The 27,833-nt window shown below is 33.5% G+C and overlaps 3 protein-coding genes across 5 annotated transcripts; 2 read left to right on the forward strand and 1 right to left on the reverse strand.

Moving 5' to 3' along the window:
* Positions 1–3,354: 3,354 nt before the first annotated feature.
* LOC104888896 (disease resistance protein At4g27190) lies at positions 3,355–7,836 on the forward strand. Of its 2 annotated transcripts, none has more exons than XM_010674006.4 (2): positions 3,355–3,716; positions 4,667–7,836. In XM_010674006.4, the coding sequence occupies exon 2, from the start codon at positions 4,679–4,681 to the stop codon at positions 7,667–7,669; it is 2,991 nt and encodes a 996-aa protein (XP_010672308.2). In that variant the 5' UTR covers positions 3,355–3,716; positions 4,667–4,678; the 3' UTR covers positions 7,670–7,836. The 2 variants fall into 2 exon arrangements, with proteins under 2 accessions (XP_010672308.2, XP_010672309.2); XM_010674007.4 differs by having other exon boundaries at positions 4,678–7,836.
* A 1,151-nt stretch (positions 7,837–8,987) lies between these two features.
* Positions 8,988–20,583, reverse strand: LOC104888897 (DNA cross-link repair protein SNM1). Of its 2 annotated transcripts, XM_010674008.4 has the most exons (11): positions 19,837–20,579; positions 18,843–19,400; positions 17,112–17,303; positions 16,431–16,766; positions 16,136–16,199; positions 14,050–14,267; positions 13,837–13,950; positions 11,470–11,575; positions 11,176–11,387; positions 10,697–10,806; positions 8,988–9,567 (listed from the first exon to the last, which is right to left on the reverse strand). In XM_010674008.4, the coding sequence occupies exons 1-11, from the start codon at positions 19,891–19,893 to the stop codon at positions 9,423–9,425; spliced, it is 2,112 nt and encodes a 703-aa protein (XP_010672310.2). In that variant the 5' UTR covers positions 19,894–20,579; the 3' UTR covers positions 8,988–9,422. The 2 variants fall into 2 exon arrangements, with proteins under 2 accessions (XP_010672310.2, XP_048497128.1); XM_048641171.1 differs by lacking the exon at positions 10,697–10,806 and having other exon boundaries at positions 9,431–9,567; positions 19,837–20,583.
* A 5,901-nt stretch (positions 20,584–26,484) lies between these two features.
* LOC125495516 (putative F-box protein At1g67623) lies at positions 26,485–27,367 on the forward strand. The gene is made up of 3 exons (XM_048640262.1): positions 26,485–26,606; positions 26,692–26,854; positions 26,948–27,367. Exons 1-3 carry the CDS (start codon positions 26,485–26,487, stop codon positions 27,365–27,367), a joined length of 705 nt encoding a protein of 234 aa, XP_048496219.1.
* The last annotated feature ends 466 nt before the right edge of the window (positions 27,368–27,833 follow it).

Genomic DNA, 27,833 nt, shown 5'->3' on the forward strand with positions numbered 1-27,833 from the left:
ATGATTTCAAGGGACGTATTATATAATTTTAAATATATATTGTCATATCAAGAGTTATTAGCAAAAAGGGTTTGATGAACATTAATAACTGATATTTCTATATTCTTTCTTAGGTATATATTAGAAGAAAAATTTATACATTACAATATATTTCATTTATATATTACAATATAATGAAATTTATTGTCTATTTGATAAGATGAGTTACATGTTATTTTTTAATAAACTAAATTGAAAAATGTATTTTCTCTTTAATTTTTTTGTTAATTTACATTTACTATACATGTAATTATAATGTCACTACTTTATGTAGGGTTTGCAAAAGCTAACTCAATACGAAATATGACCCGAACCTAACCCAAAATAAGCAGGTTAGGGTTGGAACTTTGACCGATTTTCTAACCCATTGATTAAACAGGTAGGTTGAGGTTGACATTTTCGACTCGAAATTGACATGCTTTGACTTTATTAACTTACATATATGTAGAAAATTCTCGAAAAATATATTGATAAATCTAAAATTTGGTTAAAAAAGTAAATATTGCTAAAATTGGTCACAATTATTATAAGAAATATTAAACATGCATACTTTCATTTCAACAGTGAACTCTCTCATATATACTTTTAAGAAAATAATTAATTTTTGTATAATACTAATTATAATTAAATGGGTTCAACGGGTAATTCGCTTATCAAATAGGTCGGGTCAGGGTTGAGTATTTCAACCTGTTTATTAAATGTGTAGTAAACCCAAAGCAAATCCAACCAAACTTGAACTGATTGCCAGCCCAACTTGCTGGTTGCCTGCTCTACTTTTATGTTTATACTATTTCATTACATATTTATATAAATATAGATACACCATGATTTCAAGGGACGTATTATATAATTTTAAATATATATTTCATATCAAGAGTTATTAGCAAAAAGGGTTTGAAAAACATTAATAGCTGATAAAGAACGTGAAAATTCAAATGTTACCACAAATGTATAGTACAAAGACGTGGTTCAAAATGTTTTTAAAATACTCTTATTATTATTGTCATTTAATAATTCATTTGTGATGTTCATTCACTTCGTTGAGATAAAAGGGTTTTTTCGTGTTTCCTCTTCAATAAATGCTACATGCAAACTTGCAGTGTTTTTACCATGTATAACATAATATATACACATTCTTATTTGATATAAAAAATTAAATCAAAAAAATAAACTTCCCGTGCATTTTTGCACGGGTGGAAAACTAGTCGAATTATACATTAAGAAAAATTGTCTAAGAGTCTACAATTCTCAAAGTGTAGCATCTAATAGAAACAGATGAAGTATTAAGGTTATAAAAGTTTGATACTCCCTCCGTCCCAAAATAATCTAAACACTTTCCTTTTATGTTTGTCCCAAATTAGTTTGAACACTTTCATTTTTTGGCATGTCCCACAATTACTATATTATTTCTTGTACACTCTTTGGGTTCACATTCTACCTTTATTAATAAAAATTTACTCAATTTTCTCTCTTCTTCATAAAAAATACCCCTCCAATTTCTATCACATCTACCTTTTAATAATTTAACATTTGATAACCATACTATAACGTATCAACTTAAATTATGTGTTCCAACACCGTGTTTAGATATTTCTAGAATAAATGAAGTATTTAAATATATATATTTAGATATTAGTGCGAATGTCGTCAAAGGTGAAAAATTCTATAAGTATCATCATTTTTTCTTTTATATATTCCTACGACTAGTGTCAAAATTATAAAAAAATATAAGCAACCTAATTAATCATCTCATTATGGATGGAGCTTTATTGTTATCATCATTTGGTTTCATTTGCTCCACCCAATCCACAAGTCACCTCTTACGTTTGTCACTTCCATCTAATTCATGTCAGTCATAGGTAAATTAATTGGAATGGATGATTTTCAAAAAAGATATTCAACAACCAAATTAATACGTATACAGTAAATTTCAACTTTGATTAAATTACATGACATAAATTATTTTATCTTTTATTTGGTGAAATGCTCTTTACATATCGAGTTATTTAATCATGAATGGTAGATTTTCTTAAAAAATCTAGTGGATTGTGGGTACAATAATTAGCAAGTAATGAATTGGATGATGAGTCGGGTTTCGGGTACAATGTCACTCAAACTCAACCTCATCCATTAAAAAAATTAAGAAATTGCATAGTATAAGATTTGATCCCGAAACCTCAAGTACATATACCAAAGTTCTAACCACTAGGCTAAGTTGTATTTAGTGTTATTATTATAAAGTATTCTATTAATAGATGTTTTTCTTACGCGGGGCATAATCGGGGCCTAATAACTAGTTACATAACAAAACTTGTTATAATGCCCTACATTTACAAAAGACGAAAATCAACTATCACTTGTAAGTAGTGAATATTTTATCCAAGCATTAAGAGTTTGTTCTCTCAGTCAATAAAAGTGGTAACTATCAATTTGCCTTTTGTCATTTGCAAACATGATTTTTAGTAATGGTTAAAATCTTCATATTTTAAAGAAGAACTATAATTTTCCAACTTTCTAACAGTTGATCTACCCAAAAAGTTAATGACAATTGTGAAACTAAATTATAAAGGTGCAAACATTCTTCTTACAAAAGAGAGAAGACATACTCCCTCCATTTTTTATTATTACATTGTTTTTTTACAAAAGATTTTAGGCAATATCACTTTCAAACTTTTCTGGATGGTACTTTTTGGTGGTAAGCAAAAAAAATACTTCTTTTTGATAGATCAAGTACTTCAAATAAAAAAAATTCAGACAATCTAACAATTAAATATAAACAACTATTTACCTATTTAATGAAAATATAGTACTATAATTAAAAAGAACCGGGAGTAATTTGATACTCCCTCTGCTTTTATTTATTTGCTACATTTTTCAAAAAGGGTTGATTTTTCTTATTTGCTACATTTCTTTATTCGGAGACTTGGCCCACCAAAAAGTAATTGTATTATATTTGTCAAGAATTATTAAAAGAGACGGTCTAATTTTAATATAAAAAGGTAGACATAGTCCCTAAATGGATTAAACTACTCACCGGAAGAATTAACCTAGTCAATACTGAGTTAGTTCTCTTTTTAATATTGGGCTTACTATTGCCTAATTTTAATTTAAAAATAGGCGGTCTCTCTTACAAGACAAACTCTATATTTGTTTCTTCTCTTCTCCAACCAAAAAGTACTATTTTTCCCTTTTTCTTACCTTATTTAATGCTAAAAAAGTCAAAAAATACACCCAAAAAAATGAAAGGGACATCTCTTAAATTTTTGTATAAACAATAATGTAGCAAATAAATAAAAGCGGAGGGAGTAATACACATTTGCACACATAATATCAATATGTGAATGCAGAAAAAGTCCAAATTTCCAGCCTTGCATGAGGGTCCATATCTTCTAGACTTGGAGTATATTAAAGAGTTGACTGGATGATAACTTATCTGGATCCCAAATTATACAGTTTTAGTAGTATAATATATTCATAATTCATTCTATCATTTTTTTCAGCTTTCAGCTGCTACAATTATCCATCTTGTTCACTTCAATCACTTTTTTCCTGGTTATTTAGTTTCTGGGTTTTTTTTTTTTTTTTTTGCAGAGCTTGTACAGTAACAGGAACTTTCAGTCAGAAGAGAACACCCTGCATTGTAGTTTACATTTGGAGCATCAACCCAGATTCTTCAGGTTCTCTCTTTCTCTCCCTCTCCACAGAAACTAAAACCACCAACCAAAATGAATTTGTATTGTTAAGAGCTGATGAAAAATGCATATATCAGTAGAAGATCCAACTTTTTTAAGTTTTAAGAACAGAGATTTGTATAATTGTTGGTAATACATAATTAAGTTCATTTGGTTATTGAGTTCGTTCTAAGCACTATTAAACAGGAGATGATATTTGAGTTAGAAGAATGTTAGTTGTTGAAAAATGTTACATTCTTTAAGTGGTTATTTGGCTAATAGTTAGCATCCATTACTAATTTTGTGACATAGTTAGGTACTAGGTAGTATCCTGTGCAACTTGTTTTGACCTTTTCTTTTCATGTTTGAGAAAAATAAGTTCGGATAAGTTATAAAATTTAAGTTCCAATATGTTCATAGTCAATATCAATGGAATAGAAGTATAGAACACACTCTTTTACATAGTTTAGTATGACCCTATTCTCCAAAAATTGGCACAAGATTGGAAGAATAAGCCGAATGCTCTCTTTTCTAACCAATTCCGGATACAGTATAACTGTTGAACACTAACTGCAATCTGCAAGGGGATTTGAAATTATTGTTCTATTTAGTTTGATTAAAACAATCTCATATTTATAAGGGGGAAAGAAAAGTGTGCTCAGATTCTTGAATCTTGATGTCTGACAATGGGATTTCTGGAGGCTAAATTATATCTAACTATGCTTGATTCTTTAATATAAATAAATGAGAATATGTACTACACCAAACCTTTCCAAATGAAGATTAGTATATGATTAAATAATGATATAGGTAAGATGTTATATAACTGATGCACCAGCTTAATTTGTTTTTGTTCTTTTTGCCTCTTATATCTTATTGAGTAAAATTCTTGAGCTGCCATTTGAACCATTACATGCTTACCGCTCATTTTACATGGCTGATCTTTGAAATGACAGCATCTACACAGGATGTCAGGAGGGTCAGTTGGGATGGATATCTTAACTGGAGGAGCTGGGCAAGCAGCTGGAGCACTGGTTGGTCCAGCAGCAGATGCTAGTAAAGGGATATACAAGTGTCTGAAGCGCAAATATTACTATATCAAGTACTTGGGTCGGAACTTTGAAAACCTCGAGAAAGAAGCAAGATATCTGTCTAGCCGAGAGAAAGATGTGAATAATGAGATTTTTAGGAACCAGGTAATGAGGGAGAAGACTCATGAATGTGAGACTTGGCTGGAAGATGTCAGTAAAATGACAGATGATCTGAAAGATCTGAAAATTAGATATCAGAAAGCTAACAATGGCTCTTGTGGACCCTGTTTATTGCACACTCGTCTGAAGCTCAGCAGAGAGGTTGTAAAAATGACCACGTCTGTTGTTGATCTCAAAGATCGGATGAAACTTGATGATATCTTACTGAGAGATCTACCTGTAGAAAGAATTGAGAAGAAATTTCCCAAGAAAATAGATGTTCCAACACAAAGTGAAAATGTGGAGAGACTCCTAGAGTTTCTTAAAGATGACAGCATAAAGAAAGTTGGAATATGGGGGATGCCTGGAGTAGGTAAGACAACAATTCTAGAAAATCTGCATGACGAAGTAGGAAAGCTTAAGATATTTGATATTGTAGTTTGGGTGACTGTGTCGAAGGAGGGGGGTCCTCGTCAGATACAACGGGAAATCTTGAAGCGATTGGGTGTGAAAGGGGAAGGGATTGATGCTGAAAATCCAGGTGCAAGTTTGATATCAAGATCACTGGCAAATAAAAAATATTTGCTTCTTTTAGATGAAGTTTCCTCAATAATTAACTTGCATGACGTAGGAATTTATGAAAGTGATATGCAAGGGAAAGTGGTGATAGCAACAAGAGAGAGAATCATTTGCAACATGATGGAGACGGATGAAGAGATCAAAGTGGAAAGACTGTCAAAGAATGATGCCCGAAAGTTGTTCCGTGATGTTGTAGGTGTAGCATTTGAGTATCCAGGAATCAGGCCAATAGCTGAAAAGGTGCTTAAACAGTGTGGAGAGTTGCCGCAGCTCATCAGAGCTGTAGGAATCCATTTAAAAGGAAAGTTTAGCGAAGATCTTTGGAGTAACACATTATCGAGGTTGCAGTCCCCGAGTATGGATCAGCTGAAGCATACGCAAGAAGTTTTTTCCGCTTTCAAACTCATCTATGATGACTTGCAGGATAGTCTAAAGGACTGCTTGCTATATGGAGCTTCTTTTCCAGAAGATTATGAGATTTATAAAGACTATTTGGTTGAATGTTGGAAGGCAGAGCAGTTAATTGGGATTGGTCAGACATTGAAGAAAGCTTGTGCAGAAGGACATTCAAACTTGGATACTTTGATGGACAGATGCCTATTTGACAGATGTAAGACCACAAAATATGTGAAGATGCCCATCATATTTAGAAATGCAGCTCTAAAAATGGCTTATGTTCGAAAGTTTGAGATATTGGTCATAGATGGTGAAGAACCAGAGAGTCATCCTCCCCTTGAGAAATGGAAGAATGCCAGAGTTGTCTCTTTGATGAACTCTGATTTAGTAGACTTGCCTGAGAATCCTGAATGCCTTACGGTTTCAACTTTATTTCTTCAGAAGAATGAAAGCTTATCAACAATACCAGCATCTTTCTTTAATAGAATGCCCACCCTTAAAATTCTTGATTTGTTTGGAACGGGCATCAAATTTCTCCCTTCATCTATTTCCGAGTTAACCAACCTTACAGGGCTTTATCTTAATGACTGCCACCAACTGGAGGATCTACCTGTGGATATGAAGAAGCTCCAGAATCTTGAAGTCCTTGACATTCGTCGCACTGGGGTTCATGGTTTTCCTGAGGTGATTGAGCAGCTAACTTGTCTTCGATGTCTGCGAGTCTCGTTCACTAGTTATTTGAGCAACCAAAACCATGCTGCATGCAATGGTGAGGATAAATATCCATCCAAAATCCTTCAATTACCTATCCAATTGGAAGATTTAACCATTGATGCAGATCCAAAGGATCCAAGGTGGAACGAGATAGCACCAGAAATTGCTGTACAACTGGCTGGTTTAAAGAAGTTGAGTTCTCTTTCATTCTACTTCCCAACCGCAGAAGCACTCGAAGCTTTCACTCGAACTAGCATCTCTTGGAAGAACGGAAATGGGATAAACTTTAGATCATTCAATATATATGTGGGTTCTCATGGGACCCACAACTCACCGCAGTTTAGTGCTTCTATATGCTCAGGTCGGCGATATCTTCACTATTCTGAAGGTACAGATACACCAAATGTAATCAAAGAGGTGCTCTTGGTCACTCATGCTTTCCAACTCATTGAGCATCAGAACATTACAAGCTTCTCAGACTTTGGTATTGATGAGATGGTAAGTTTGGAAGTGTGCGAGGTGAAAGAATGCAATGCAATGACAACTGTCGTAAGTAGTTGTGTAGCAGAAACTCGTGCATTCCCGTGGCTCAAGGTGCTGCATTTACTCAAGTTGCAGCAACTTACTGAAATTTGCCAAGGCCCTATTTCTTCAGACAGTTTTGCAAATTTGACAACTTTGACCGTGTATGATTGTCCCAATTTGTTGAAAATTGTTTCAGGGGAGATGGGCAAACAACTCAAAGAGCTACAATACTTGAGAGTAGAGAAGTGTTCTCAAGTTGTAGAAGTAATTGAGATGGACCCTCAGTGCAATGGGACTGACACATTTCCCAAGTTGAAGATTCTAGAACTTGTTAGCCTTGAAAGACTTGTTAACATTCATACATGTGATTCATTTGAATGGCATGCACTGCGGCAAGTCAATATTGTTGAATGTGAAAAACTCGTCAATCTTCGCTTGAACAAAATGAATGCTACAAAGTTACATTGTATCACATGTAATCAAGCTTGGTGGGGATCGCTGATGCTGAATGACGACGTCAGAACACATCTTCAAGCCTTTTGTTGCTTCATTTAGCAAAACTAGAGTGAATAATGTCAGTTTTAATTATTAAATTTTAGTTTTCTGATGATCGCTCTGTGCTTATTCGGCCATCATATACACTCGGGATTCAAATAGATGTATCATGCAACTTTGTACTAATTTTATCTACATGAAACGAATTAATTGGTTACGGTACTGTACATTCTGGTACTGCACATTGCGTGAATTTAGAAAAATTGATCCAACTCTAAAAAAAATGGAGATTGTTTTTCATTTACTGTGCAGGCTTCAGAAAAACGCATCAGAAAGTTAACCCCTAACTTCAGGCAAGTAGGTCAATACTCATTAGCTTTACTTTCTTGCAGTGGCTTTGGTCTGTCTTTTCTGTGTACGTACAACTTATCTCTGACATGATCTTGCCCGAAATCAGAAGAGAAGTTTCCAACAAGCTAAACTATAATCTACTGGAAATGCACAATGGTGCTGATTGTTAAAGAGAATAATCTTGTAAGCATTCACTTTATTATTGTTGTTGTCGTCGTATACGAAGGTGGTGCTGAGCACGTGCAACATAGGCAACCGCATATGACCGCAAAACATTTAGAACCCCAAATACTAAGTATATTATATTAATCAATATTAACTCATTGTATAAAATATACATTTGTGTACACTATATGATCAGAATACCATCTTGACAATACAAATGATTTCTCCAGAAATCTTGGGATCTGGTAGCTATTGTATAAAGAAATTGATGTTCAGAAGTTCGTTAAGATCCTCAGTTGCAATATGCACAATTTCTGTTACAGGTGGTAAGATGTTAGCAAGGCCACAGCCACAGGTATACAGGACAGTCCGTTAAATTCAAAAAATTATATTGGATTAGTAACTGAACCATACAAAAACCTGCCTCAGTGTCATCAAAATTACTTTCAGACATCGGATTCTCTGTCATGCAACTTTCCAATAGTACGTAACATTCCTCGAGATAATGTATTCAACCAGCTTTCTGGAATGAGTCACTATGATTATGAAACAGTCAGGTAACAACGGGTCTTTCATAGTTCATGAAGTTGATATTCACTTCCAAGTTTGTGCAGACAAATGGATCTTATACTTCTGCAAAACTGTTCAGGACAAGATATAGTTTTTGCATCATCTTTTTTTGATTTAGTGATGAAAGAATTCGGCTATTTGTTTGTTATTATGACAATTGACAACTACGAATTTCAAACACTCCAGAAAGAAGAAAATATTAAGCAACCATAAAAACAGATGGGCTTTGCAACATCACATTTTCTTTCTTTTTGTTGAAGAAATAAGAACTGGTTTGAACAAAGTCACAACATAAAATAATTTGAATTACTTGATTGGGCAACGGATACATAAATACACATAATCTTTCACTCATTCCCAAGGAAATTACATGACATTTACAGGACTGCTTCATGTACTACATTATACCAAAATAACCAGAGAGCTGGTCTAATTTTGGAAAAAGCAATTTCATTCTTTGTAGCTGCAAAAGTTGAAGCCATGCTTAAATTCTTTATGCATTCTCTGCACGTGCATTAGTTCATGATCTCGAACAGTAGCAGAGTAGAAACAGGCAAAAGGAAGAAGAGCAACTGATTCTGCACTACTGCTGGTTTAATCTACAGACATACTTCGCTGCCATATAACTTGTTAAACCAAGGTCATCAGCTTGCTACCCTGTATATTTCCCCTTGCAATCAATATGCATAAAAAATGATTTGCTTATAAAAAAGATTGGATCATCAAATTACGACAATAGGAGCTCAATCATGGCATTACTAGAGGCTTCACTATCATTGTTGACACTAGGAATTATTTTAGTTGGAGATATAAGCTTCACAAACTCCCTCAATTCTTCAAAGCTGCAATGTTCACTGTACGGTACTTCATACCTACACAATGCAACAAAATAAGAACAGTTTCAAATATTTGATTACTGACAAAACATAGATTTAGGGGGAAAATAACTTTGAATATGTAGAAAAAGGAACAAAATTTTCAAAGATTAAAGTGTTAGGTGCAAATATTTTGCCATTTACCCACCCCCCTTTAACTGTTAAACCCAAAATTGCAGTAACTGCCGTGGATCTACATCACCACTCTAGGGTATGGAGTCTGGACTATGAATGAGAAAAAAAAGCACATTTGCCAAACGCAGAAAAACTGCTGACAGAGATTCTCCTTAAAGACCAAAAGGATACCAACTAAGAGAAACCCTCGGTCCCTCGCTGTACTTTCCCTCTTTATTTCCATTCCCTACTCATCTTCGAAATACTTTGATACTCTTGAAACCCCTTGATTTAACAGAAACAAGAAACTTAATAAACACAATATTTATCCTATGTAAGATCACAGGTAGTTGAGGTTCAAAACATACTCATAGGGGTGACCTAAAACAAATGAAGGCAGAAGAGCATTTGGCTGGACCAGGTCATAGCATGCCTTCACCTAGGTCAAGGGAAGGTCAAGCCATACCTTACGAGACGTTAAGATCACTTCATGAGATCTCCTAGTAACCCCAGTCCCCACGGCGCCACCCCTCGAAGACTCCATTGTGTTATGACTTATAGCTTGATGGCATCACATAACACCAGCTTTTATCACAGAACTTCAGAAATTCTGTACCCAGAACAATGCCTGAAGTCTGAAGGCAACCACTCCACAATTATCTTGAGACGTAATATACATCCAACAAAATGTATGCGCTAACAAATCCATCACCTGGAACTAAACTTGGTAAAGCTTGTTCGCTGACCCTAAAACTATATTGTACTACAGGTCTACAGCCATCTAAATGATAGTTTTATCATGTCCTACCAATAAGGCATTCGGCTCATTCAAAGCTGCTTCTTGATGGGTTTTAGACACATCACCTATACTAGTGCTGGCAGTCTTAGTTTTAAATTTTCACCTTTATACTTTCCTACTAGTGGGTCTCTAGCTTCCTCGATGGATGGTTCCTTCTAAACAAGATGACAAGTGCTATTGAGCTAAATATGTGGAGTTTAAACTGATAATCACCTTATAATAGTACCCTGCTGCCATCTTCTCCCTGCACGTCCTGCATTTTTCTTTCCTTTACCAAACGCCCAACCAGTGGGAGAAAAAGCAACTATCAAACTGAACCTTTCCTGACAAACATAAATAACCAAAAGAATCAATCAAAAATGGTAGAAGTCACTTCTTCATGCATCATGCTAAGAGAAGCAACTTGGACAAAAAGAGACGCAACTTGGACAAAAAGAAACGAAGTGACTTAGACAAATCTTTTTTGTCGATAACCTCAGACCAATCAATCGAATATTTATTAATACGTAATCGATCGAACACTACTTGAAAACGTAAATAACCAAAAGAATCAATCAGAAGTGGTAGAAGTCACTTCTTCATGCATCATGCTACCTTTCTTAACAATTATAATGGTAAAAGCTCGTTGGTGATGTAGTAGTGTATAACTTTAGATGATACGGTTTAAGCAAGTCATAATATTTTTCACTTACTGCATATTGAGATGATAGCTGTTTCAACCTTTTGAAGCTTGCAATCGTCCACATTGGTACAATATGTATGTTGCTCTCATGTTCATTGAGAGTAAACCATTGCATATCTTCAGAAGGCAGCTCCAAACACTCCAAGAGACGAAGTTTTGCTGCAGGAACATGGATCTTCTTACGCAAAACACGAGCTACTTCTATAAAAATTCTCTCCTTTCCTATCAATTCAAAAGAAAGTGGATCAGAGATGAGATATAGGATGCAAAATGGGAGTGGAAACTACCAAGAAAATCAGCATACCAACTGTGTAACTGCCAATCAGAAACAGAGTTTTAGAGTTGAAAGATTCTGCTTGAATGGCCTCAATGACGAATTGCACAACCACCTCCTGCTTTGGAAAGTTGTACTGCCAGGGTATCGTAAGGGTAGTTAGTTAAAGCTAAATTATCTACATCAATTAAGACAATTGATATATCAAGTACTCGGTTCAGTTGGCATAATGTTTCTTTCCACAATATGTATTCTAGTTCAGTGCTATAGAATGCATCAAGTGCAGTAGTGCACCAACACATTACAGAACTGCAACCTAGGCAGAAGGAGAGCAGAACACGAGTTGCAAAGCAAAGCACACAATTTTTTAGTTTTAAAAAATAACACCAAAAATATTCTATACAAAATCAGAAATGGAATATTGACATTGTAATACATCTTAATACAATCTCAAAGGATAAAGAAAACCGAGTTTCATGATTTACTTTCTTATTAAATAAGTAAAGAGAGCCAGTAACTTGAATAGATACCGGAAGTGCACCTTTGCACCTGAAAAGCCTTAAAGTATTGTCGGCTTCCTAATAACTGTTCAAATGAATTCCTTTATATCCTCTCTTGAGAGGTACTTGCTTGTTTTACACAATTTCCAAGATTGTTTCCATTCCAGCAACCAACATGATTAAAATGTACAACATTATCATTAATCTCTATTGGGTGGTTATACAAGATAATGGGAGATTAATGAAGATGCCTGCTGTTGTACTTGGGTGTTCGAAATGAGAAACACCTTGAAGCTCTGTGCAAAAAAAGGATATTGCTCAAACTCAAAACCAATAATAATTCCTCTATTTCAACATGACTCTTCTACAGAAAGGTACATATTGAGAATAAAAAAAGCCAGTAGGGTTTAGACGGGTGGTGTAATTAATTAACAGAGTTAGGACAATCAAATTTGAAATGGGACAAATCAAATGGTAAGACAATCATAGTCAGGGAAAGCACAGCATGTTATCAAGTTCGCTCTTTCCTATGGGGCTAATTGATTTGCCAAAAAAAAGCTTATTGGGTGTAAGCTTATTAGAAGAGAAGAGAAGAGAGTCTCAAACATGAAGTCGTTAAAAGTGACGATAAGCATCACCTCTACTAGAAATAAGCTCCGAGAGGCAAGCTTAGATGGACTCACTTGAAGAGCAAGAAGTCGAGTAAGAAGAGAGAGAGAAAAATATTGTCTATCTAGCCTCTACATCATACTGGAGTCATGAGTCATGACCCTTGAGAATCAGTGTGCTGTAACTATATGTAAATGACCCAAGAACACCTTTTAATCATTTCTAATCCTTATGTGTCACTGACTTATGGTTCTTTCAACAACTTTACTTTTAAAGATGCTTCCATCCCCCTTTACCCTATGAGCTCCTGATTTAGGATGCATGTCTAGCTTTTCTTCTAGCCCTTTTTGTTTCTGCCTCTTACCCTTCTCCAAAGATGTTTTACATGTGGGCTATGTACATTCAAGTCTCTGATAGCCTCAATAGGTCTAAGATACCCAAAACCAAGATAAACCTGACAAATGGTGGATCTTTCCTAGGTCCCTGTTGATGCTGTTGAAGAGCGAAGTTGCGCATCTTTTTATTCACTTTTCTACTTCTTGCTCATGCCAATTCTATCTTGCCATCACCCCATAGTATACTGATTCTTTGAAAATCATTCACAAAAAGATAGATATAGATTTAGAAATTCATGTGTACTGTGCACTACCCAACCACATCTTCCTTTCCTGGAACAGTAATAATCCTGAACGATAAGGAAGTCTTACACATTGGAGCCATAGGCAGACCACGATAGAAAGAGGTAATAGACAGTCTAACAAGGATAAAAGTATGTGCTTTCTGTCTTTAGACCAATTTTTCAAAGATTGTTGTCCTTTACTCACAAAAGCTAGTAGCATTTAGAGGCTTCTTAATACTGTCTTGTAACTACTTGATAACAGCAGCATAAATTTACTGTCAAATTCTTTTGAAGTTTTAGTCCAAGCGTTCAAGGAAAAACCACCACCACCCCCTGAATCTCCTGTTCTGCTGACTGGGACGATGAACTTTTTGGTGTACTATGCACCCATTCTATCTTGATGAAGTTAACAGAAAGTCAATGGACTTCATGAGAGAAAAAGGCCCAAGAGATAATATTTGGTTTTTTATCAAGCTATTACAGCTCAACATACAAGCTGAAACAAGTGCATAAATCAACGTCCCTACAACCAAGCAAGACAGAATGGACTCAAATATACAGTTTTTATCAGGAATGAAGTATATTTAAATGGTTAAACCTGACAATCTGACAAATCTGAGGTGACATCAAAAGCCTCCACAACAGGCAAAATGTGCCTAAAGATAGTACCTGAGGACTGCAGTATGTTGTATCAAGGATAAGTGCATTTATATGACCTCCTAGCTGAGAAAGAGTGTTTGCCATTTCCTCATTGAACCGGAAATCCCCCGTGTGCAGAACTGCCTGGACATATTTGAAGGAAAGTCTCAGTCACAAACAACAAAAGACTGATAGAGAAAGGCTGATGTTACATTCACTATTAAGGAGTTAATGGTGCTATACCTTACCATTAGGGGGCTCAAAGAGTATAATTACAGAGCCTGGACAGTGATTTGCATCATAGCAAGTAACATCGATTCCAGCAACATTTATTTTCTGGTTAAGGGGCATGACCTGCAGTTTTTCCCATGGGATACCAATCTTTGCATTTACAAGCTTTGCTGTTATCATGGAGCAGTAAACTTTTCCATAAGCAAAGGATCTTGTGAGCCCTTGGTAGTCTGTATAGCAAAGCATGACTTTATGAAACACAAGTGGAAAGCGAAATGAAAGCAATCAGCCAAGTGCACTATAAACTACCTTAATCCTATATTAATAGTCCCATTGGACTATGATTATCTAAAGAAATACAGTTGATTTTTTAGGTAATAAAGTTTAAAACACCAAGTGGAAAATCACATATTTCCTCAATTTTTCTGAATTGCACCATTTTTGTTTTGGCACTATTCATCAACCCATTTTGTTAAGCTATCTCACATCATTTATATAAGAAAAAAGTCAAGTGGGATCTTGTTAGATTCGCCTCAATGCAAAGATTTCAAATATTAAATTTTTATAATTTTTACTTATATGCAGTTAGAGATATTGACGTTTAAAAAAATGTCTCAGCAAACGCAAAAAAAAAAAAAAAAAATCGTGCAATTAAAAAAAGGAGGAAGTATTTGAATTTCGTACAACCTTTATTAAAAAGAAGCCAAATAACCAAATAATTTGACTATTTAAGAGAGAACAATATCAGATATGTATAAAAACCATGAAGCCAATTGGGACCGTTAACATGGGATAAAGGGGTTAAGGGGGGTACTGATTTGACACAGCTGAAAAAAAGTATCTTGCCTTAGTGCATAAATTAGCCCTGAAACATCTATACAGGATATGCAAGGATGACAGGTTATACCATGGAGCTTCTAGAAAGGCAGCATCTTTCAAGAAATACGAAAACTGCTAAATGCCAAAGCAAAGCCTACAGCAATGGTGGTGATTACACAGCTCATGATCCAGGTTATAGGAAAAATCAACTGAGGGAAGATATGCCATTAACGTGAAGGCTCTTAGAAGAGTAATTTTAAATTCCATGAAATAGAATATGTTAACTAGAACTCTTAAGTTTGGCTCAATGCTTACTTGATTAAGACACTGTAATCTTTCAAGGAATGAGAAACACACGTAATCTTTTCCCTCCAAGTGTTAGTCATTCAGTAACAACAATCCACAAATTGGGATTGTTACCGGACAAGAAGTCACAGAAGATTTTGGTGGTGGAAGGCTGGAAGCCATCAGGATGAATCTTAAAATAAGTCTCTTCCATGAGTACATTTACCTAATAAAAATGGGTCACATGCTATAACATTAAATCTTCAACATAAAATTTGATTCATCTAGGTATACATACATGTTGAAGATCTCTAAATGACAAATACACCTTGGAAGTCAAATGGAAACACATTATAAATCGAAAATTGTTTTGACCAAATTGCAAGCACAATCATAGTTTTTTTCATATGAATAGGCAATGGAATCTAGTTACCTAAAAATCAGGAACCAAAGGAGTAAGAAATTATGTTGTATTGAACTTTGTTCAACAATAATTTTCGCGAGATTCTGACATTATATGGCATACTATCAGCGTCTTCAGATAAAGTATTTTCTAGGTAGCACCATGGATCCAATACATCGATAAGTCTGATGACCCATCATATGAAATGGGTTCAGACTTCAGAGCCCAATTATTGACTTTAGTGTAAAGTGCAGAGCGGCTCCCCTCTTTCAAATAAGGGAAATATTGACTAGAAGATAAAAGTTACGAGTTGTGAAAGCCTAATATATTTCTTTCCTTAAGGGGGTTAAGGTAATATGGTAGCTCACTACTAAGTGTATCACAACATACTGTCCAGTAAGTTGATATGGCCCTGATATTAGTGATATAGGATGTCTAAGAGGAAGGGAAAAGCCTTTGATAGTGGAGGTGCTCGGTCCTCGAGGTACCACGAAAAAGCCACCACTAGATAACGCAAAGCTTAGTACTTAGTAGTGAATATTAAGCTATTGTTTAGATGACCTCAAACTACACATCTGCTACATAACTTACGGTCTATGTGAAAATGGGTCAGAAACCAATGTGAGCAATCCCTTCGAAGGTACCGAAATGCATCCTGCAGAGAAGCAGAACCTGTTAATTTTGCTGTTAAAAGCACACTTTAAATGTAAACTTGAAAATCCAACATTTTTGTACAGAGATTAAATATAACCCTTGACAAAAATTGGAAGAGATTGCAGATTTCCAAACAACACATTGAAATGATAATCTTCACAGGTAGATATTGGTTACTGATTAATAAAAATTATTGAAAGTTTGGTAAAACTAACTGAGATAGGAAAACTACCACCCGGAATGGCGTTCCTGGAATAGAACACCATAGAGGAACATCCTTATTTTTGCCATTAGAGAAGCTTTTGGCTGGTATCCTCTGGCATGAGTTGGATTTAGCTGTCGTTGTCTGTTGTCTTGAACTCGCAAGATTCTTCTTCACACCAGAGGGGCTTGAAAAATATTCTGTAATCAACTTGTTCATGGCTGGCTTCTTCGCCTCATTCCCTGCATATACACTATCACGGTTTCCCTGTTCTTCAGAAATGTTGTCTTTGTTCCTGAGCTGTCTAAGACTCTCCAGGATCTTCTTCCTCGGGCCAAGTGCATTAATACCTATAGCGATAAGATCCTGCATTGGAAATTCATATATTTTGTCAATTTAAAACACAATATCATAGGAGTAATGATATGGTATGTAAAAAAAATTCTGCGGTCACAGATGAGTAAAGTTATGCTATAGTTATCTGATTACAATTACAGGATTGACCAGTGTCTAGTCCTTAACTCCTTATCAACTTAACAGTGATAGTATACTAAAAAGATCCAGTTACAACTTACAAGTGATGCTGTAATAAGAAGTTCTATAGCTTAATTTAATAAAAGGATTTTTCCAAGCCACATTGGATTTTATTTCCAACAAGAAGTTTACTTATCAACTATTATCATGGATCAGAAGTAGCACCATGAAGCATACCTCCTCAGTCAGCCATTGCAGTGACTCCCAGTCAATCTCTTGTTCAACGAAAGCTGCTTCATATTTAGCAAGACCCAAACTGTGTAGCCATTTTATGACTGCAGCTTCAGCAGAGGCTGGTTCAGAAGATTGAACAGAAGGCTTGTCAGAAGATTGTAAAGTTTCATTCTTTGCACCACCTGGAGAATCTCCCTGCAACAGACCTACTATATTTAACTGATAGTTTGATGGTGAATGTCACAGAAAAAGCATTGTGATAGCTAAAAAAACTATGCATTATCCCTCCGTGCATTTGAACAAAATTATAACATATGACATTAAGAAAACATCAATACATCAGAAAAAAGTGCTATCAAGCTTATCAGCAACGAGAATACTTCTATAGAACACAAAGATAATGATGTCTAAGATCGGCACATATTGGTAGAAACTCAGGTAAGAAAAAGTAGATTGAAAGCAAAATTATCAAATTCGCAAAACAGAAGAATTAGGGCTATGAATAATAGTTGCATTTATAAAATCAGAGAGATTTTACCATTTACAATCCTAAATCTTTTGGGAGGACTGGGGTTCTGTCCCACTGACTTCACTCAATACATAATTCTGAATGAATTCTCTCATTAGCTTTTCCTCTATAATTACAGTTGCTCTTCTCTTCTGACATCCTAACTAATGCTTTGTTTGGATGGGAGAAAATGAAGGGAAAGGAAAGGGAGGAAATGGAGGGATGTATTTTCCTTCATTTGGATAGCAAGTGAGGAGGGAAGGGAAATGGATGGAAGGGAATTGGAGGGACAAAATCCTTCATATTTCGTAAGAAGCAAATCTCTCCAACAATGGATAGATTTGGAAGCAAAACTTCTCTCTCTTCTCCTCCCCTCACCTTCCCATCCCTTCCCTTCCTAAATGTGTAGCCAAACACACCGTAATTATTTTGGTATTCCAACTTATGCCCTGTAACTGACTCCACAGTTATAATGTTATCAAAAATGGGATTCTATTTTGAGCTGAGGGGGCTCTCAGAATCGGATCATAAAATCAAATTGTAGAATAATAAGATTCTAGATACACGCATAATCCAGATATAATACTAAAAGTTCATAAGTGTGTGCAGACGTTATAAGTTGAAAAAGCTAATAAATTAAAAGAAAAAGAAGGTTGTTTACTTGTAAAAAAGTCAAAAATTGACAATATATCTATCTGCTATGTGGAGAAGTTTCAATTTGCGTCAAAATTGTAAGATTTTGATATTTAAAGACAATTTGTAGAATCGATAGAAGCATACAGTTCTATGTATCATTCTATACAGATCAATGCGATTATATGGACGATTCGTCCAGGGATATATTTTGAGTGCAATTCAACTTGTATAGCTTCGATTCTACGATTTAAATCACGATTTTAACAACTTTGGGCCTTTAAATATACTTGTTTTAAGTAGTGCCCTTCCCTTCATCTGGTACAAGTAAATAGAACCAGTTGTTTAAATGGATTCCCTGCATTAAACCCCTAGCATAGTTAATAGGTCATCAACATCAAATACTTATCATTTTACATTAAGGTATCTTAACTATTTAATGATAGTTTGATGACACTGCAACAAGGCATGCATACAGAGAGAACGAAGGAAAAGTTAGCCGAACAAACAAACAGGTACTCCCTCCGTCCCTAAATAGATTTCGGTTGAGTTTAGCATGGAGATTAAGAATAATATACATAGAGAAAAAGTACCTTTGGAGCGACTAAATTGTCAAGACAAGCATTGGCATGGGATTGCCTAGATTCTTCATCCCATAACGAAATGTCAATCCCACACATGGGACACACTAAAGCAGGGCCAGGCTCATGGGAGCTATTATCATCTTCTTCATAACACAACCTCATTAACACACCAAATTGGGTGTTAGATTCAAAGTCATCCTCGTCTTCAGCATCATTGCCATCAATATCAAGTCCATGTCCACCTCTAACACTGCAATGATCAAGATTCCTACGTTCACAAGGAGATCTGCAAGTGTAAGCAGAGTTTTCAAGTATCTCTGAATCCAACTCATCAAGGCTAGTACTGAAGCATGAATCCACCCATGGAGTACTTGAACTGGTCTCTCCATATATCAAATTAGCATCAATCTGAATGCCAAAGGACGGATAACTGTCACTTTGTGTTCGATAAAATGCCTCGAATTCCCCTGTGTCCTTATTAGTTGTAGAGGATGGAGGGATATTTTCCTTTCCAAGAGAGGAATGTGGTCTAGTACTATTGATTGTAGTCGGAACTGATGATTTCGCCTTCAAGGAACCATCAACATCAAATAAACTTCGACTCCAATAAGATAAAACGGCGAAAAGAAACAATGTAAAGTTACAGTCTTCTAGCCATTAGCCTACTATGGCCTTAGATCAGTTGCATGAAACCTAAAAGTTCAAAATGACTGAGTTTTCTAATAAATCGGTATTAGAAGCTCTCCACAAGTTACTACACAACACTACAAGTCTACAACAGAAAAAAAAAAAAAACAGGAAAAAATGAAACAATTATACCAATAATAGTTCATTGAGAACAGCCAAACAAAACCTACTGAAATCAGTGTTCCTAAAATCCTAACCCTAAAATTCGAAATTCCACAGTATTTTGTCAACTAAGAAAAGAAGCATTTATACTAGCAGCAAAATGGAGAAATTGAAGCAATAAAATTTTCAAAATTTGCGAAAAATTTAGACTTACATAATTATCATCGTTGATGGAACTCAACGAGACACAGCGACGTTTTTTACCAATCATCAATTTGATATGAAAGAGAGTGAGTGTCGTAGCGACCAAATGGATTGGAATTCTTAGAAGAAAAAAATAGTGAATGAGGGAGCATTGAGCAAGGTGAATTCAGAAATTTAGTAGTAATACTACTATACTGGTAGGGTTTTCATTTGGCTTCAAATTTTTGGGGATAAAAATTTGGAGGGAACTTTAAAGTTGAAAGGATCAACCATTTCAGTATTTCACTAGTAATATTCAAGCGCGGAGCTGTTTTCGGTTTTTCGAACTCCTGGAAAAGCCTTAGAAATTTGGGATGTTTTTTATTATTAGAAAAGATAATTGGTTCGAAAATCAACTCCTACTCGGTTAGTCTAGGTACAACTCGTAAAAGGCTAAACAGCCTAGAATTTAATGTCCAAACTCCAATATATTATTGGGATGAGGATTCAAATCCTGGGCAATGCTCTAAAATTCGGGATGGTACTCCACTGAGCTATCACCTATTCCTCCGGGATGTCTATTATATAAAGCAATATATTGGAGACACACAAAAAAAGTAAGAAAAAGGAAAAAAAATTGCCAACCATATTTATTAAAAAAACAAATTAAAATTCCAAATTTATCTCTAACTCCCAAAAATAAATTACACTGTAACATCTTCCTCTTCATCATTTGAAAACGAAAAACACAACATTGACAACTACAATTCCCCTTTTCAATTTTTGTAAACATTTTTTGATGAAAATTATTACTAGATGTAATAAAAGAATATTTGATTTTGCACGCATAGCATGTATATACGGCTTAGCACTATACTGAAGCATGTGGTCCAAGCTGCCACTATTTGTAATATTTTCATTTTAGGAAATTCTCTATTACTTGTGCAAATTTTTATACTTCAACATGTCAATTTCGTTTAACAGTCCAGTTCTGGTTATATCCAAACAATTCAATTTGTATCAATTATCTTCAATTTTTGTGTTCATTCCGTTTAGTTGCAGTCTAATTAGATTATGTCTAATTAGTGCAACAGTCTAACAGTTTTATCCATAGCAGTTTGACATATCAATAATTATTTGTATTTTTTGTTCATTTAATTTTAGTTGCAGTTTGTTTCCAATTATATCACATCAATTAATGATTCCATCAATAGTAGTTGAGCACATATCGACAGTTAGTTGTCAATTATTAGTCGATTACATCTCGTTTAATTTCAATTCTTGATGAAGAGCCTTTAAAACAGTTCACCTCCATTACTCAATCACATTTGTTTGATAAATTTACTAGTTATTAGGCCCGGGCTATGCCTCGGGTAAGAAAAATTTTCATTTATTAATATTGTACTTTGATATGATAACACTAATACAACTTGGTCTAGTGGTTAAAACTTTAGTACATGAACTATGAGGTCATGGGATCAAAACCTATACTATGCAATTTCTAATTTTTTTATTGTACATGGATTACATGAACTAAAACTCCCTAGGGAGAGCGCCACGTGACACCGTTCCTCGTTTACGCACGCCTTTTAATCATCTATATATATATCTAAAGTAAAATCCTTGAGGCCATGTGTCGTTCTATTAGCAATTTCAATCCCACGTGGCATTACGTGGCATGCTCCTTTGCTCAGTATTCCTCGAAGCTCATTGAGGGTGTCCACGTGTCATTCGAATCAAAGAAGATGTAATTGGCGTCAATCAAGGATTTAAATTGATATGTGATCTACATAATTAAGGAAACGTTTATTGGAATAAGGTCATGTGTGTCGAGCAAGTTGCACGTGAAAATTAGAAAAAAAAAATATTATCAATCACGATCTTCATTGAGAGATTTTCGCATAAATTATGGAAGCAATAAAGGAAATCTGAATATCAATAACAGTATTATGGAAACAAATAATTATCGAATCAATTAGGAATCAATCATGGTTGTAATTGATAATCAACCAACCACCCATGCTAATACTAAGGAAACAATTTTACATTACTATAATAAAAAAAAATTAATTTAAAATGGTAATTATACTCGGCCATATGTAGTATAAATATCAATGATTCTTTGGCTTTGTCTCACCACACCACACCAAATCCAAAATTCCGTAATTTTTTTAATTAGAGGAGAGTCCAAATGGCGTTTTTAGGATGGTCATGGCACACTATAAAACAGTTTGTTCGATTTTTATTCATGCGTTTTTATGATATTATCTTCACAAAAATACTAAATAGAAACCAATCTATTAACCATAAACGTGATATGTCCGTAATTGAAGATGTAATTCATGAAGTCCCATGTGAAGCACAATGCGCCTCAATTGAAGATACATGGCATCCGAAATTGGCACATTCTAATTTTTTTGATGTTGATGCAATGGTGTTAACACTATTTCGTTCGGGTCGTCTTTTGAGTCATAAGGTATCAAAAGAATTCACGCATGATATATGTTATGATTCGCCTATATGGGATACTATTGAAGACGTTACTTCATCAAAACCTCGGTTTAGGGTACACTTGGATTGTGATAACATGATGTTATACTACCTACATACTGTTCCTCCAAGGATTCATAAAGTGTGCGATGAGTGTTTCGAAGAATTGAATTTGGTCGACGGAAATCTTCTTCAATTAAGTAGAAATAAAACTTTATTGTATTATTGTGCAAGGAGTATTTAGCAAGTTGTTTTACATACTCTTTTATATTAATGTAGTATGTTAATTCTCTTAGTTGAATTACAAAATAAGTCCAATTAGAGTTGAACTTTTTTTTTTCATTTTTAATATATATAGATACGTGTTTTTGCCAAATATTAGTCATGGTTGTTTCCCCTCAAAAAAAAAAAACTCATGGTTGGTGATTAATACATGTAATAAATTCAAGCTTTTAAATACCAACCAATGCATGCAAGCCATTAAATATTATCTACCACCTAATGCATGCAATATATTAAATGATAAATTTTTTGCCTATAAAATAGATTGCAAGTATCCGATTTTTTCAACCCCTCTTGCTTCCAATCCATCAAAATCGGTTTTAAAAATCCTTGCTTATTATCCTTCAAATTTCTCAAAAACAATTTATTTCATTAAATGGATCCTAGAGTTGCAAAACATGTCAATGATATTAACGAGTCTATGTATGAATTTTTTGAAGCATGGTCTGCCATTGATGAGGAGATTTCGAAATCTCTAAAAGCACTAGAGAAATTAGATGATGAAGATGAAGTGGAAACCATGGGTTATGTTGGTATGATTATCTCCTTTCGTAATAAGATTGAACTTGCAACAATAGAAGCAAAGGAAAGAGTTCAGTATTTGGATTCCCTAATAAATGATTAATGTACTTAAACATGTTCAACGATTGGGGATGAAAAGCTGAGATTATGTCTTCAAGAAAAAAAAAGTATTCAAGTTTAGGTGGTGTTATTCAAGTTTATCTCATGTATTGTTTTGTATTTCCGTATTAACTATGTATTCCATATCTCTTTTTATTTTTTATGGTCATGAATTTTGTTTATTACAGAAAAAGTCTTGCACTACATGACTAAATTAATTAAGTGAAATTTTATAGTAATGAATTTTAAATATGTATTATGTATATCTCTTTAGTTATCATGGTCATTAATTAAGTTCAATAAAGAAAAAGAAAATATAATGTTAATTTTTTTTTTCGGATCTATAAAAAAAAACGTGGACATAAAATTTTAATTTTAACGTAATTAGTTTGTATATTTCGATCTAACAATGAACATATCACCGTGGGATACTCTTATATGTGTTATAAGATTTTGATTTGATTTACCTTTTAATATATTTATTCGTTACCAAACATAACATTAAAACACTAATTATGAACATTTATATTTAGCAATTTAGAAACGAAATATTCCAGTGAATTTTTTTTTGATTGATTCCGAAATTAAGTGATTTCAAGCAACACATACTTTTATTTGCTGTATTTTTTTCTTATATATATTGAACATACAAAACAGTTGTTTTATTCTCTTTTGTGAAATGGATCCTCATGTCAATAAGGTGCGAAAAAATGAGTTAACATTGCTAAATTCTTTGATGAGGCAAGTTCGCGTTCAAAATAAGGAAATAGGTATATATATATACTGCATATTATTATTTCCACACGTTTTTTTTTTAAACTTTACTTTTTTACATTCTGTTAAAACATGGTATCTTAAATAAATCCTTTTTCGATTTTTTATCACATTATAGTTCTAAAAAACAAAAAAATCGTTACATGAAATCCCAAGTAAATAAGAAATCGTTACATTGTAGCTTAAATAAATCCTTTTTCGATTTTTTATCACAGTATAACAATTTTCGCCTCTTTGTTCTGTTTGATTTTTTCTTTTTTTTTTTGTCCACGTTTAGTATTAGTAGTATCATAAATTTATATGCATGTGAAATAGACAATATTCGTAAATGTGTAATTCTAAAAAAATGACATGTTAGGTGTTGTTGGAGTACTCATCTATATGGGACGTGTTCAATCAAAAATTAATCAAGAAAGCAAAAAACAATATATCATACTAATTGACAAGAGGTAATTTTATAATTTCATGATTTATATTACATGTAATTGTAGTTATTTTCGTTTTTCTTGCCATAATTAATATATTGATTCATTGTTTCTACTTATATCAGTTATACTGCTATGAAACTATGCGTTGTCGACAATTTTTTTTACCATTTAGAACAATTAAGTTCTGACCTATTACAAGACGCTGTGGTTGTTTTAGCAAGAGGATTGGTTTTGAAAAATGACGACGGTAAGCATGAAATTGTATTATTTAGGTAACATATGTTCAAATTCTGTATTTGAATTACCTTTGTCTTTTTACTACTTCATAGGCATTTATTTGCAATCTGTTGAAAACACACAAATCATGATCAATCCTAGGACAAAGATTGCAAGCAAACTAAAACAGTGGTAAGCTACTATGTATACTTACATGCGATATGATCATTTTTTGAACCATGCGCAACTTAACGTGTTCTCTTAAATACATGTTTTGATTGGGTTAATTAGGTTTCGTAACGATCAATTTGTCCGACACAAGACACTATGGATAAATAAGACTTCTCTTCCGCTCAATAGATTACTATGCATCTCGAATTCAATGCGTTATCCATTTCTGAGTTTCACAAATACAACGGAGTATGTCCTATCTGATATTTACTTTATAATATCTTAAATTCGTTCGTTTATATTTATATAGATATGTAAATTAAATTCATTATTTCATTGTAGGGATGCAAGTGTAGGGTTGTTGGGAGAATAAGTGATATTAATAAAGTAAATAGTTCTAATTCCGTATTCATGCATATCAAAATTAAGGATATAAGTGGATCATTAAGTGTTGGACTATCTCACAAGCAAATATGTTTTATATTACAAATGTCCACTCTTGATCTACCAAAACGAACTGAAGAGGTATGTATGTTAATATTATAATCTTCTATGATACAACTACAACTTTGTAATATAAATTTCGCATTATCGCTAATGATTGTTTTTTGTAGGTTAAATACATGGACAACATACGGACCAAACTGTTCTCTCATATTGGAGATGCATATGTTTTCGTACTTGAAGCGACATTGCTATGTTTTAAATCTAAAGTTCATAAAGTTGTGGATGTTACACACGTTTACTGGGCGGAAGAGTGTGCTTATCAATTTACTTGCAAGTTGCCTACTTATAGCTAACAAATGGATCACAAAATATAAATTTTATGTATTTTATTTGTTATTTAAATTTTCTTAGTTACAAAGTGTTTCAATTATAATGTAAGTTTACTACTTTTTGTTATGCGTCATTAATTATATAATTCGAGGGTTTTGTTTATGTCTTAAATCATAATAGAATGAAAAGTTAATACCAATAAAGCATCATAACATTATATATAGATTATATGTAATCGTATTTATATATTCCGGTTATAAATTTGATTTATTACCAAACACTTAAAATAATAAACTAAATTAGTGCAATAATTAATATTGGACGTATATATAAAACAACCATATACAATTATTAGTCACGTTCTTAATAAAAAAAAATAGTAACTGGCGTCAATTTTGTAATTGAATTTAGAATAAATTTCCTATATTACATAGTGCACTAATTGGGGTAGTTTTATATTTGACAGTTACGAAATTTTGGTAGGTGTTGCCAATAATTAGTGACTTTCCATTTTGTCAAATATTATTGCCAAAAGACACAACCATTTATAATAATGTAAATATGTATAATATATATACAGATTTATATATTCCGGTTTTTTACAAAAAATAAAAATCGAATTTTGATTTGTTTTGTTTAGTTATGAATTTCCTAATAATTCATATATTAAAATGAATTAATTGGGATATACATAGACATTTGGCAGTTACGAAATGTTGCTATGATTAGGTTTTAATTTCTGACTTTCCATTGTCTCAAATATTATTGCCAAAAGACACATCTTTTCATTTTCTCTAAGCATGCCTTTTTTATGAATGTTATATATATCTAAATATACATGCATAGTTTTTACACTTCATTTAACCAAAATACACCCTCCAAATTGATATTTCGATTTTTTCATTCTCACACTCTCAAACATGGAATTCCCAAATGCAAAGAAGCCTAACATTGTTCATTCCCTTCCTACTGAAATTATTATTGAAATACTTTCACGCGTTGGTGCTGCAAGTGCTCTTGATTTATTTGCATGCAGAATGACGTGAGTTTTATATTTATATATTTCTTTTGTTTTTACGAGATTTAAATTTACACATTATCATCTTATGAAATTAATTTATTTTCAGTTGCAAGGCTATTAATAAAATGTCACACGATGAGAAGATATATAAAAAGGTTTCTTTCGAACATCTGTACATGCATTCGATGCGTAATGATGAAAATAAAGCAAACTTTTTTGATTTGTGCGTGCAATACAAGAACCCAGAAGCACTTTTGCGTTATGGCATGGTAAAGTTGTTTACTTTTGAATAACGAAATTTTATCGCATGTATATTTTTTTATTTATTTAAATTCTGAACATACCTAACTATTTCTCTATAGGTACAATATTTTACATATGTGTTGTTAGATGAAGGGTTGAAAACCATCGAATTGGCACATGCAGAGGGCAATTTGTTGGCCACATATTTATTGGGACTTTTGCTTATATGCAATGTAGATGAAGAGCGCAAAAAGAGGGGTGTATCGTTATTACTAAGTGTTTTTCACCAGCATCCAATAGATGAAGTGGTTCAATTAAGAGGAACTTTACGAGATATGATGGTGTCCCTTTGGTTAAATAATAGCATTGTTCGTGAGTCAGACCAATTGGTCAAGTGTGATCAAGGGCACCTTCATGAATATGACAACATTGTGGACAAATGGGATTACTTCGCATGGGGTCCTGATGATCTCAATCATTTATGTGACGCATACTTATGTAATCGCGAAGCAGCCTTTTTTCTACGCTTGCTCGACTAGCTTTTTTAACTTATGAAATAGTTGTTTTAAATGTTTGCTTTATATACATTTGTAGTTTAATTTTCAATTGTATTAAGTTTCTTTTCATAATAAGAGTTTTAATTTCAATAAGATCAGTTTTTATTAATCTTATATCTTATCCTTAGTAAATGATAATCATTTTTGTTAAGTTATGCTAAATTTATATTCAGTTTGACCACATATCAAAGCAATCTATACCAATATTTAGATTAAACACTAATAATCAAAACTTATAATTGTTTAAGCCTATATAAAGTTAATTTAAGTAGTTGGCTTATTTAAGATTCATAATATACTTACCTATATATGCACGCTAACAATTAATTTTTAAGTAATGTAATTAAATATTAATGTTACGCCAATTTACGTAAAGGTTGTACATTATATGTCTTATATTTTTTTTTATCTAAAAAAAAAAATTTACGATTTGTGGGCAATTAATCTA

Source organism: Beta vulgaris, chromosome 3, assembly GCF_026745355.1.
Source record: "Beta vulgaris subsp. vulgaris cultivar EL10 chromosome 3, EL10.2, whole genome shotgun sequence".
NCBI lineage: Eukaryota > Viridiplantae > Streptophyta > Magnoliopsida > Caryophyllales > Amaranthaceae > Beta > Beta vulgaris.